We start from the raw sequence: 12,909 nt of genomic DNA on the forward strand, positions 1-12,909 counted from the left end.
TCTGGCTCCGAGTCCTGTTTCAGTTGGCCAGGAGATGTTTTACAAATATTTAAAAATGAGGTGATGGCACATAAAATTCCAGACTTCCCTGGCTTTGCTTTACAAACCCACGAGGCCTGGAAGTTGCTGGCCTGCGTGGCCTCCTGGCGATGTCAGGGGTGGGGGCGGGGGCTGAGTTCCAGCCGCCCCCTCTTGGTATTTGAGTTGGTGACTCCTGGTCTCATTCTTGTTCCTCATTGTACAGATTGGGAGACTGAGGCCCAGAGGGGGAAGGGGCTTGCTACAGGCTCCAGACAGGCTAGGGCCCTAGTTTCAGGCTGTCTTCCTTGACCTCCATCCCTCCCTCCCTTTTGTCCAGACCCCTTTTGCCTCTGCTGAGACAGCAGAGATGCTTTCCAGAAGGACTGGGAAGTCCTGCTCCCTTCCCCTTGGGGCTGATGGAAAATACCAGCGGTGTCCCAGCAGTAAGGCCAGGGCGAGGGCACAGGCTCGTGGTCCCCTGCGACTGGTGGCGGGAAACTTTCCCCTCCCTGGGTTGTTTTCTGAAGTCTGGAGAGACGAAGGGGCCCAGGGAGGAAGCCGCTAAACTCCCTCCGCACCAGCCTCCTTGCGTTCCTAGGAGACCCTCCTCCTCCTCTATCTGCTGCTTCCTCTGGGGCTGCGAGCACCATCTCTAGGGAGAACTGGTTATGTGGGGCCCGGCGGCTGTTCCTTTGGGGACACTGGAGATTCCAGCACGTGGACCACTTTGGAGAAGGAGCCCCAGGGGTGGGGGGTGGGGCTGGATTTCCAATCCCAGGCCGGGAGGTGGGGGGAGGGAGCCATCCTCTGCCGTGAAGGGTGGATGCGGAGAGGTTCTTCACGGGAGGAAGGGCTGAGGGAGGCAGACGGGCACTGGCCTGGGGTGGGCTCCAGCACTGGGATCCCAGCTTCACCCAGTGCCTGCTTGGAAAAGTGCTCTTTCCTGGGGGGACTGAGGCCTGGCATTCTCAGTAGCTCTCTGCGTTATATTTTGGCACGTTTCTACTTGGGAGACGGCCTCCTATTTCCATTTTGGGGCCACATGGGCAGATCGGGGCAGGAGGGTCTCAGCATTCTGTTTCTTAGTGTCTGGGACCTTGAGGCCCAGCAGGGCTGCTGCAGGGAGGGGGGCCATCTCCAGGTGGGATCTTCTCTTTTGTTGATGGGGTTGGTTTTCCCGGGCTGGATGGGACCCGGCCTGAGGTCCCTGGATGCTGGGCTCCTGCCCCTGTGGGAATGACGTGGCACATGGCCCTCAGGCACAGCAGGTGGTGTTCATGTGGCCTGTGCCCCTGTGCACCCCCACTTAGAAGGGCCCTCAGGATGGAGTGCCTGAGTGGCTCTGTTGGTTATCTGACTCTTGGTTTTGTCTCAGGTCACGATCTCATGGTTCTTGTGGGTTCGAGCCCTACATCGGGCTCTGCACTCGGATTGGGATTCTCTGTCTCCCTCTCCATCTGTCCCTTCCCTGCTCTCTGTCTCTCAAAATAAGTAAACATTTAAAAAAAAAAAAAGGAAGAAGGATCCCTGGGTACCAGAGCTAATGCCACGTGGCACCGTGCTGTTGCTTACAGTGCCCCTGTCTGGGCCCGGCAGACACCCAGGCAGGCCTCTCCCCCCGAACAGAGCTCGGGAAACAGGAGGTCGGAGGGCAGGAGGGCCAGGGGGCGGAGGAAGGACCCTCTGGAGAAGATGACTTCTAGGTTGAGACCCTGAGGAAGATGGGTGAGGGCAGCAAGCCGGGAGAGGGTCAGGGCAAGGGGATGGGTGAGAAATGCAGAAACGGGGCGGGGCGGGGAGGGGAGGCTTTCCAGTGCAGACCCCCGCAGCCCGGGCTGTGTCCTGAGAAAGGGCGGTGAGTGACCACACGGGAGAGGGGTCCTCTCCCCCGTTTAACCCATGAGCAGCCGCGGGTTCAGGATGTTTGTAACAGGTGTGTAGCATGCCCTTAGAAACACGCGCCCCGAGCCCCCTGCCTGGCTCTGAACCCTGGCTCTGCAACTGACTTGCAAAGTGGCTCTTGGTGCCTCAGTCTCCCTGTCCGTCAAATGAGGAGGATTAGGTAGGTAGATCCACACAGAGCAGGGCCACATAGTACATGTTTCGTATTTAGTCTACACTGGGCTGGACAAGGTGCTTGGAGTACGGCAGCGATCAAAGATACTTGCCTGCCGTGCCCGCTGACGTTCCCGCGGGCAGCAGGCAGCACACATGTCCCGGAAGCGTGTCACAGTGTACACCGCCAGTGCTATGGACAAAATGCCTCCTGGCTTTCCTGTGGTCACCCAGCTAGAGCAGACAGAGCAGGCCCACCCTGGCCTGCCCGTTCCCGTCCCTCCCTGCCCGCTCTGACCTGGGGTTCCAGGTTTCTGCTGGCAGCGGGGCTCAGGGGTTAGGCCCTGCCCCCGGGGAGAGCATGCACTGAGCCCTGGTGCTGGGCTCCCCATCAAGTGCTCCCTCAGACGAGGCAGGCTCTGAAACAGAGCTCTGCATAAAGCTGGGTGAAGCCAGAGCCATGCAGGGGCCCGGGGGCTGGGGTGGGGGGCGCTGCTGCGTCCCTGCCCCTCCTGTCAGCCCCCTGANGGGAGTGAGGGGGCCTTATTTAATAAATCCACAATTTATGTTTAATAACAACAGCGACAACCCAAACATGGCCTCCGATTGAGCCGCGTGATTTATGTGATTGCCCCCAGAGACCCTGGTGGTGACAAGGCAGCCTCGGCCTCGGTAATGAATGTCTGGATGTGGGCTTCCGGGTTCGGGGTCCCTGAGGCCCGGGACCCCTCACTCTGAGGAACCTAGAAACCCTGCAGTGGCCTAGAGAGTGCCCCTCCAGGCACCAGCCCTTCCGACCTGGGTGGGCTGGTGGCCATGGGGCCTGGTGGCCAGGGAGGAGGCTTGACGGCCAGGCCGGGGTCACTGGGGGGAGGGGGGGTGGTCTGCCCTAGAGGTGCCCTGGGGATTGGTGCCAAGTGTAGGGACTCTTTTCTCTGCCTTTAATAGGAGTCCTGTTAGCAGGGACTCGAGTCTTCCTGTTAAGAGACCCTTCTAGCATGTCTTGAAGAATGGAGCAGAGTCAGGGGAGGGGAGCTGTGTGTCAGGCCTGGGGAGGCCCCCCTATGCCTGGCTCCTGGCCCTCCCACTGCAGCGGGTCAGCGCACTGATCCCTCTCCGATGGGCTGCGGCTTCAGAAGGGGTCCTGTGGCTCCAGCCCGTCCATCCAGTGAGAGGCCCCCAGGAGACAGTGAGCGTCAGACGTGAGCCCAGGAAGCGGGTGAAGGGGCAAGGCAGGAGGCGAGGACTAAGCCTGGAACATTCCGTGCCTCCTTCTGCCTCAGGTCTCTGCACGTGCTATTCATTGTGCTTCCTCCACGCTCTGCCCTGCTAACGTGGACTCATTCTTTAGATCCCACCCAGATGTCACCTCCACAGGAAGGCCCTCTGACTGCTCCCCAGGCCAGATCTCCCCTTCCCTTGACCCCTACCCCCCAGCTCTAGGGTCTGTCCCTGCCACCAGCATGGGGCTGGTCCCTCGAGCCCAGCACAGCAGAGAGATGGAAAGAAGAGAGAATAGGGAGTGAGGATAAGGCGGGGAGTATGGCCCTGGAAGAGTTGGGGAGATCACGGAGGGCTTCCTGGGGGCAGTGGCATAATCCCTGGGGTTGGAGGACCAGCAAAAGCAAAGGCTGAGAGGTGGGGCAGCGCAGGACTCAGAACGAGGATCTTGCGAAAAGGGCACAGGATGGTGGTGTGACACTGAGCCAACCAGTCATTGCCCCTCCTCTGGGCCTCAGTTTCCCCACGGTAGAATTGGGGGGAGGGAATTGGCAGACTCTCCCATTGGGAAACACCACGGCTGCTGCCCAGGCACATGTCTGGAGCCTCACTGAAGGGAGGAGTCCTCTGTCCCCCAGCCCCCTGGCCTTCAGAGCTCCCCATTTCCCCAGAAGGAGAGATGAGGGGGAAGACGGCCTTTGCTTCTGACGTCCGGGGGAGTGATTGGCCCAGGAGCTGTGCTTCCAGGGAGCCCGTGGCTGATGGGAGAGGGAGGCCCCAGGAGGGGGCCCGGGAAATGGCTGCAGGGGAGCACTCACATCCAGGTTTCCAGCTGTGAAAGTCCATGAGCTCTCCTGCCTTGTCCAAGAATGAGTGGGTGGCCCCCACCTTTGAGAGCTGGCCTGGATGGAGGCTGGGAGGGTCCAGGGCACGGCCAGGGGGTGCCGTGGTCTGGCTGCTGGAGGCCGTGTTCTCTATTCTGCACCCTTCCTGCTGCCGTGATGCTTGTGGGACTATCCCTTGTTAGGCTGGGGAGAGGGGGCGACAGGTTTCAGGTCTCAGAGAGAGGGCTGTGGCCATCACCTGTTCTCTGGCACCCGCAGCGTGTCCCTGGAAAATGGCTGTTTTGCTTTGTTAACCTCAGCAGGTTAGATGCCCAGATTCCTGTCGTGAAGACCCGGGTTCCAATCTAGCCCGTAACTTAGGAGCCAGGGCCTTGGGTATGGGACTGACTTCTCCCGCCTCAGGGACTCCGCAGTGTGGCTGTGACAGGTGTTAGCCGGGGTGTGGCATTACAAGGGTCAGACACTCCGTGTAAATCGCCTGAAGGATAAACGAGTTTATTTACTGGCTTACTTAATTAGTGAGGAAGTCTGTGTTTGGACCCGACTTCAGGATCTAGGGATCAACTTAGGCTGTTAAGTTCCCCCACCTTCTTGTATGTGCTCGCTCTCGCTCTCTCTCTCTCTCTCTCCCTCTCCCTTTCTTTCTCCATATTTTGACTCTTCTTTTCCTCCCTTCCAAACACTTCCAGCCTGAGCTTCCGGGAACTCCATGAGGCGGCCTCAGTGGGTATCCTGTCCATAGGTATATCCGTTGTGCCTGGCAGGTGCCTGGCCTCTAGGGGTCACTCCGGAAGCGTTTGTCCATAGACTGAATGACATGAGATGGGCTTGGAAATAGTCTAGTCCGCTGGGAGTTCTGGAACTAAAGACTGGCTTCAAATTGCAGACTCACCGGCCGGCATAGCTGAAATCCTGGGCAAGGCTTTCCTGAGCCTCAGTTTCCTCATCTGTACTATGGGCATACCCACAGTACCCTGCCCAGACGGTCACGGTGAGCGTGAAGACGGTGGGTGCAGGTAACGTGCTTAGCGCACGATGACCTTCCGTCTGTGGGAAGCGCCTAGCGTCGCCCTCATCACTGTTGTCATGATTTCAAGGTTGAGCATCTGTTACAATCCACACAGCAGGAGGACCGTGCAGAGAAGCAAGAATCTTTATTTTTTCCTCTGGGGATTATTAGGTTTGCATGCTCACTGAGCTCAGTAGCCTCGGGGTGGAGGGAAGTAAGAACAGAGTTAATTAAAGCGCCCGGGCTCGGCTCAGCAGCGGGCCCAGCCCGAAGGAGCCCTGGCTGCTGGTGGGCGGGGCTGAGGCCTGCCCAGGCTCCACCCTGAGGGGTTCACAGGAGAGGCTGTTGGGACCAGAGGGGCTCTGGAGTGGCATCTCGCTTCCTGTCTCTCCCTTCATCAGCTCTTTCTGTCTCTTTGATTTGGTCTCTGTCACCTTCGGCAAGCTCACAACCTCGGTGTGTGTAGGGGTGAAGGCGGGAAGGAAGGAAGGGAGGAGGGAAGGAGGGAAGGGAGGAATTTGATCGGCTCACTCGTGTCCCTGTGCCATGACAAGGCCGCCCTTTGTCCGGTTGGCTGTGCTGGGGGCAGGCTGGCCGCACAGGTGATCTGCCACCTGCAGACTGTCTGTCAAAGGGCAGGGGGCAGGGGAGGAGGGCAGGGACTCCGAGGACAGAGGAATGGCAGGGAGTTTTTAGCCCCCAGACCAGCTCAGGTCTCACCTCCTCCTAGAAGCTTCTAGGGAGCCTCTTGCTGGATAGGGGCCTTCTCTGGCCCCCAGCTTCTCTCTGTTGCCCCGTCAAAGCTGGTGGCCTTCTTGTCACTGCCTGGCCAAGTCTGCCTCCGCCATCAGTCTGTGGTCTCCTGGCCTGGGATCAGGCCCGGTTCATCCCTGGGGCCCCAGCATTGAGCCCGGGGTGGCCCACGGTGGGTGGACACAATGTGCTTGGCTGAATGAATGAGTGACTGAATGAATGGAGGGATGGAGGCAAAAGGAAGAGGGGGAGCCCCAGGGCCTTCTTGTTGGTCATCTCTGGGGAGGTTTCCTCTTCTCCCCGGTCAGGGTCATGCCCCGCCCTGACCCGCCGGGAGTCTAACTCGGCTTGCTAACTAAGCGCTCCCTCCGGGGGACGAGGGGACGGCTTGGCGCCGCCCATGGTGGTGGCTGGAGCGTTCTCGTGCTCCCGGCACATTAGCATGCCGAACCCACGTCTCTCGTAAGGTGTTAATTAAATTTCTTCGAAGTATATTGTCTGAAAAAAAAAAAAGGATAATTAGAAAGATGTCTTTAAAAGTATTTATGTAACTGATACGGTACCGCTTTTGGTTTGCCGCATAATTAGATTTAAACACAACTCCTGGAGTGGCATACTCATTTGGAGAGAGCTGCTCATTGAAATGTCATCGCGTTGTTTTTAAGAGTTTTGAGCCTGGCAGAGTCGTTCGGCTGAGGACGCTGAGCGTGGTGTGGGGAGCACCGGTCTGGGAGCCGCAATCTAGCTTCATTCCCCGGGACTCGCGAGCCCGCTTACTCCGCGGCGGCGTCTTCGAAACCAGAGGGGCTGTGATGGGCTTCCCAGGGCAAGAACTTGCCCTTCTGCAGCTCTTTTTAATTTTCTGATGCTGTTTTGCTCCGTGAGGTGGCCCCATATTACAGATGGGTGAAACGAGGCCAAGCGTTTTGCTGAAGGTCACACGTTAGTGATAAACGGCAGAGCTGGTCCGATTCAGGGACCTGTTGTCTACACAACCCTGGGAAGCCCTTGCTTTAAAGATGATGGGACCAGCTCACAGTTTTGAAAAATTGCTGTGTCTCTTTTGCGCCTTGATTTTCTGAGCTCCTAAGAAATCCTACCACCCCCCGCTTTTGCACACATCTCTTCCTGGATGCTGTGTGCACCCGGCACGGCGCTGGGGGCCTAGTTCTTTCCCTTGGACCAGCGACTATAGCGCTTGCATTTTTCGATGTGGCTGATGGCGTCTCTGAGGGGGTGAAACTTGTTAGGGGGTGAAAAAAGCTTATTTTTCTTACAAAGCCCAGATATACATAGAGGACATGGACAGTTATCTATGGGGTTAAAATCTCATGGGAGGGGAGGGAGTAGGGGAAAAAAGCGTCTAACAAGGGTTGGTGACGGAAAGAGGGTCGTGGCGGCCAAACAGCAGGTCAGCCGTCGTCATCACACCGTGCCCACAGGTGCTCTCCACTTGTTAGTTACCTCCTCCAACTGCTGCGGGCCCCATTTTACAAAGGGGAAACTGAGGCTCAGGGGGACACACGTCTTGCACGGCCAGTGAGCGGGAGAGTCAGGACTCGGAGCCCCCGGAGCCCCCTGGGAAGTCTGTGTCCGGGGCTGGCCGGGCTGTGAGCTGCGGCTTGGGCCACGTGCTGGCCACGCACACCTGCAGTGTCTTCTCTTCCTGCAGGGTGGACCCTGTGCCTCATGATGCCCCCAAGCCGCCTGGCTACACCCGCTTTGTCTGTGTGTCTGACACCCATTCGAGGACCGACCCCGTCCAGATGCCTTACGGCGATGTGCTCATCCACGCCGGGGACTTCACGGAGCTGGGGCTCCCGAGCGAGGTGAAGAAGTTCAACGAGTGGCTCGGTAGGTGCCGGGCGGGAGGTGGCCTTCCTGCTCTGCCTGGGGCCCCCCTCTCCGGCCTCGCTCTGCCTGCCCACCTCCCCTGGGAAGCCTTCCCGGACTCCCCACTCTCGGTCATACCTCGACGTCTCCTACCCCAGCACATGCCTCAGCCCTGACTTGGTTTGTGAGCTTCCCTTGGCCTGGGAGATGCCCCCCGAAGGGCTTTTGCCCAGGTTTGTTTACGGCTACTTGCGTGTCCAGCCCCCAGCGCCTGGGACAGGTAGGTGCTCAATAAATAATTGGTGAATGAATGAATGGGTGAATGAATGAATTCCTCTCCACGAGTGGTGATACCGCAGCAAGCACTCAGCTGGTCTGTACCCGCTCAGCCGCCCACCGCTGTCATGAAGGCTTCCCCAGTGAGGGGACCCCCAGGCAGGGGACCCGTGCAGGCCCCTCCGGGTTGGGAGAAGCAGTGTAGCTCGATGGTGGGCGATGGTGGACAATGATTTATAAGCGAACCCCCCAGGGGTTTGTCTTTAGCTTTTTGCTTTCCCCCAAAAACCCATAAATGTGGAGTGCCTCCTGGGAAAAGCGCTCGCTTGGAATCCAGAGAAACCACATGGCGAGTCTTCTCTGCTGTGGCCCGGGGGCCGCCCGGCGTGCGAGTGTGCTGTCTTGGAGGTGTGAGTGCAGAGCTGTCCCACCTCCGTGCCCAGCGCCGCTTGGCCGCCAGACGGTCCCCCCCACCCCCACCCCTAGGGCCCTCCCGGGGCGCAGTTGGCTAGGAGCGCAGCAAGCAGAGGGCCAGGAGCGAGGCGGGGGAGCCGCGGCGAGCGAGAGGCCCGGCTCTGCCAGTCAAGACAAATATTTACAAGCAAGGTCTTCCCCTCCACTTGGCAGGCTTGGAGCTTTAAATATTGATTTTCCAAATGGGAGATTCTGATCAGGTGCCCCGTTTGGGCTGACATGTTTGGAGGCCGGGATGGGAGAGGGCGGGGGCTCCTTACCTTGCCGCGTGCTGCCTCCTGGCCCCGGGCTGCCCCCTAGGCGGGGGTCCCCGCTGGCTTCTCGTCCCCCTTGATGCAGGGTCTGCAAAGATGAGAGGCTGCACTCGGCTGAGCCAAGAGGTTGTGCCCGAGGCCGATGCCAGGCTCCACCGTGGGCCGGGCTCCTTTCCACCACCGCCTAGTGGACTTTCGGGAACTGGGTGAATTTGAGGATAGGTGCTGTTTTCGTCCCAGTTAGAAGGGGAGGAGTCGGCCTGAGGTTCTCAAGGGTGAGGACTGCTTCCGACGAGGTCCCACCACTGCAGGGGGTGGGGAGGAGTGGACCAAACAGCTGCCCGTGCTGAGGGGATGATGCTGTGTGCTCCGGGAGCACAGGTCAGGGGCCGCTGGTGGCCCTTCTCCTGGCGGGGGAGGCCTCTGGGCCAGGCCCTGACTTAGTAGTTGGGAGTTGGTACAGGGAAGGGGACTATTTCAGGCCGAGGGGGCAGCTGAGGTCAGGTGTGCTTTGTGGCCGGTGTGAGGGGGTTTGGGGCATGGAGGGTGAGGGCCCAGAAAGGAGGGCTGGGCTGACTGCGACTCTGAACGTGAGGGGAATTGGGGGTCCCGAGGAGCCAGCATGGTGAGGTGGGCATTTTAGAAAGGTCGTCCTAGCTGCCTCTTCACCGAAGTCAGAAAAACGTGCCATGGGGATTGTGTGTGTGTGTGTGTGTGTGTGTGTGTGTGTGTGTGGTGTCTTCCGTAATCTGTACCTGGAGCTGGCTGGATTTATCTGCCTGGGTTGTGGCAGGTGGCAGTGTGAGCTTACACAGGGGGTCAAGTTTCCTTCCCCCCAGGCTTCTCCCCTTTGCTGCCTCGGGGTGTTTGCCGATGTCAGTGGTCGTCATTCAAGTGGGATAGGGTGGGGTCGGGGGGCTACGGACTCCGGAATGAGGACCCCCTCCCTCTGTTTGACTGAGTGTCGGGAGTTTGCACGTGACCGAGAATTTATACAGGAGCAGCTCCTAGGAGCCGTTTTGCAGCTGGCTTTTAGAGAGCTTGCCTGTTGCCCAAAGTGAGAAGTGAGACTCCGCCTCTGTGGGCTGGCAGTTTGGGGCCCTGGGAGGTGGCGATCAGGGCTGAGAGCCTGGCTGTGCGCTCATTAGGTCCACCTCCCTCAGGGCAGGTGCACGGTCTTGGACAGTGAAGGTTCCGTGAACGTTAATCCGAGCGGGGCGCTGGTCTCTGCCCTTGGTGTGTATTAGCAAATCCTCCCCTCCTGACAACGGAATGAGGCAGGAGCTTGTCACCCCCATTTTACAGAGGGGAAAACCGAGACCCGTAGCAGTGAAGGGAGTTGCCCAAGGGCATTCAGGTAGCACGTGGCAGACGTGCTTGGATTCAAACCCTGGTGGCTGGACTCTGGAGCTGAGCTCTTGTTCCGCCGTATCTCCTTTCTTGTATCTTCTTACGGTGAAACGTCACTGTGTGGACTGGGCCATTTGGGGCCAAATGTCCTGGGTCTGCTTCCTGCCCCAGGTAATTACAGCAGCCACGTGACCTCTCTGAGCATCGGTGGCCTCATTTTATTTATTTATTATTTATCTATTATTTTTTAATTTTTAAAATACATTTATTTATTTTTGAGAGAGAGAGAGAGACAGAGCACAAGTCGGGGAGAGACAGAGAGAGAGGGAGACACAGAATCCGAAGCAGGTTCCAAGCTCTGAGCTGTCAGCACAGAGCCCGATGCGGGGCTCAAACTCACAAACCACGAGATCGTGACCTGAGCCGAAGTTGACGCTTAACCGGCTGAGGCCCCCAGGTGCCCCGAGTGGCCTCATCTTAGAGGCAGGTGGTCAGGCACCCCTTGCCCTGCCTACCTCTTTGGAAGTAGGTTGTTTTGAGGCCCCCTTAGGATGGAGGAGTGATCTGGTTTTGTCAACGTGGTATTATTGTCTCCATGAGCTGGCATTTTGCCAGATCAGGTCTCGTCTTGGGGTAGAGGTGGGTGTCGTGGGTGCATCCCACAGGAGGGGGGAGCCTCTGATCCGAGCCCTGGGGGTGAGTAGCCGGAGGAAGTGGTAGAACAATGTGTGCGCAAAAGTGTGTGGAGTTTCTGAGAAGTGTCGACGTATGATCTTAGCTGTGTCTGCAGTTTACACACACACACACACACACACACACACACGGAGAAAAGACTGGAAGGAAGTATTCATTCATCCATTTGGCCTGTCTCACTGGGAACCTCCCACGTGCTTTGCATGTCCCAGGCACCGGGATGACAGTGAGGTGGGAGGGACAGGGTATGATTGCCTTCTGGTGATGGGGACACAGAACATCTGGGCAGGGGCGGTCTTGTTCACATTGGCCTGTGGGCCAAGGACACTTGATTCCAAGTGCAGAGGGGATTTGGGGGACGTTTGTGTAGGAGCGTGACTTTTAAAAAGATATTCGAAAGCCTGAATTACAGAGTTAGATTGAGGGCAAAGTCTCTGGAATGTTCCAGAATTGACGTCTGGGTGGTGGGGTCATGGCGTATTTTCTTCTTTATGGTTTTCTCTCTCCTCTACCTCGATTTTCTGTAGGGAGAATCTGGTAGCATCATATAAAGGCAACAGCACAATCTTATTGTTTTTAAAGAAATCTTGGCCTCTGCGGTGTCTGGAGAGAAGGTGTCCCAGGCTGGGGGTGAGGGCAGCTCGGGCCTTAGGTCAGTCCTGCTGTCATCCAGGCACTCAGGACGTCACCTGGAGCCCTTCCCTAGGACAGCAGGCCTGCCCGCACACCCCAACCCTGGAAGGGCCAGGCTCTTCTGGGATAAGAAAGTTACAGATTTGAAATCTACAGCCTGCTTCTTCCCCGTTCCAACCATCTCACAGAAAGCATTTAAAATCATATTCCGGGAGTCACCTCCAGGCAGACAAGAGGGGATTTAAGAGATTAATAAAGGCCTTCTTTGTAAGTCAAGATTGGGCACCGAACTGGGGGTGTGTGGCTCGATTCGAGCTGCCTCTGATTTGCTGGCAGGTGCGCTGCTCCGGGCTTGGCTCTGCGTGGTGGCCGCGTGTTGCCCGCTTGCAGGGTTCTGTCTGGGTCTGTCGGTTGGAGGGAGCAGGTTTGGGGGTGACAGGGTTCTCCCGAGAAGACCATCAATGCCTTTCCTGTTGCCCATTAATATCCCAAGTATATTCATGACATAGAAATGCCAGCGTGGTGTGTAAATGCTCGAGAGAACAGCTAAAAAATCACTAAGGACAGGCTTTTCAGCTGTAAAGAGTGAAAGGAAAGGAACAGCAAAACTTGCTGAAAATGGAAAAGAATGTGCCGGAAGCTCCTTGTTCTTCCACAGCTATGACCTCAGTGTCACCTGAACCACAGTGGCCGACACTGTCCTCCCCCGTCCCCACGCTGGGCCGCGGCTCACACGCTCCCCGCAGTGAGGATGTTCTTCCCCCTGCACACGTGTGCAGAGTCCTGCGCCCTCCAGTCGCTGCGTGTGAAGCCTGCCCCCCCGCCCCCCACCAGTCGGGCAGCATTGGCCTCTCTTCCCTCTGCACCCAGGGCTCCCTGTTCCGACTCTGGTGGCGGCAGGGACTTGTCTGTGGCTTCATGCCCGTTTCCCACTTAAGGCCGTCAGCGCCTGGAGGGTCAGAGGCTGACTTGGGGTCTCCACGCTGAGGCCAGGAGCCGAGGCCAGCAGGGATCTGGCCCCAGCCAAGGGGGGACAGGTGTTTCAGGTGGGCGTTTGGGGTCCCCCTTGGAGGCCGGGGGTGCTGAGAGCAGAAGGAGACGCTGAGCGCCAGCAGCACCCTCCTCCCAAGGTGCTGCTGCCGAGGCAGCCGCTGACCCGAGGCCTCGACCCCACGCGCATCCCGCCCCAGGCGCGAACACCAGGCTGCTGGCTGAGTGGCGGCCATGCCTTGAAGGACTGATTCGCTTAGTGTCACCAGGTTCTCTCTCTGTGACCAGCAGGTGCCGGGCTGGCCTCCTCAGCCCCGGCCCGGAGAAGCCTGCAGCCCTCACTCCCACCCCTCAGCTTTGGCGGCCTCAGACCCCTGCATGGGCCCCAGCGGCCACAGGCCTGTTGTTCTCACCCCTCCCCTCCCCTTCCCTCCTCTCCCCTTCCCTTCCCTCCTCCTCCCCTTCCATTCCCTCCTCTCCCCTCCCCTTCCCTCATCTCCCC

General features: G+C 58.3%; 1 protein-coding gene across 1 annotated transcript in view; it reads left to right on the forward strand.

Moving 5' to 3' along the window:
• Nucleotides 1-12,909, forward strand: part of MPPED1 (metallophosphoesterase domain containing 1) — a 63,697-nt gene that overhangs the window by 367 nt on the left and 50,421 nt on the right. The window contains exon 2 of the mRNA XM_077757866.1: nt 7,577-7,758. Coding sequence (XP_077613992.1) covers nt 7,577-7,758 — 182 coding nt within the window. The remainder of the gene's footprint in view (nt 1-7,576; nt 7,759-12,909) is intronic.

Source organism: Crocuta crocuta, unplaced genomic scaffold, assembly GCF_008692635.1.
Source record: "Crocuta crocuta isolate KB4526 unplaced genomic scaffold, BGI_CrCroc_1.0 scaffold143, whole genome shotgun sequence".
Classification (NCBI taxonomy): Eukaryota; Metazoa; Chordata; class Mammalia; order Carnivora; family Hyaenidae; genus Crocuta; species Crocuta crocuta.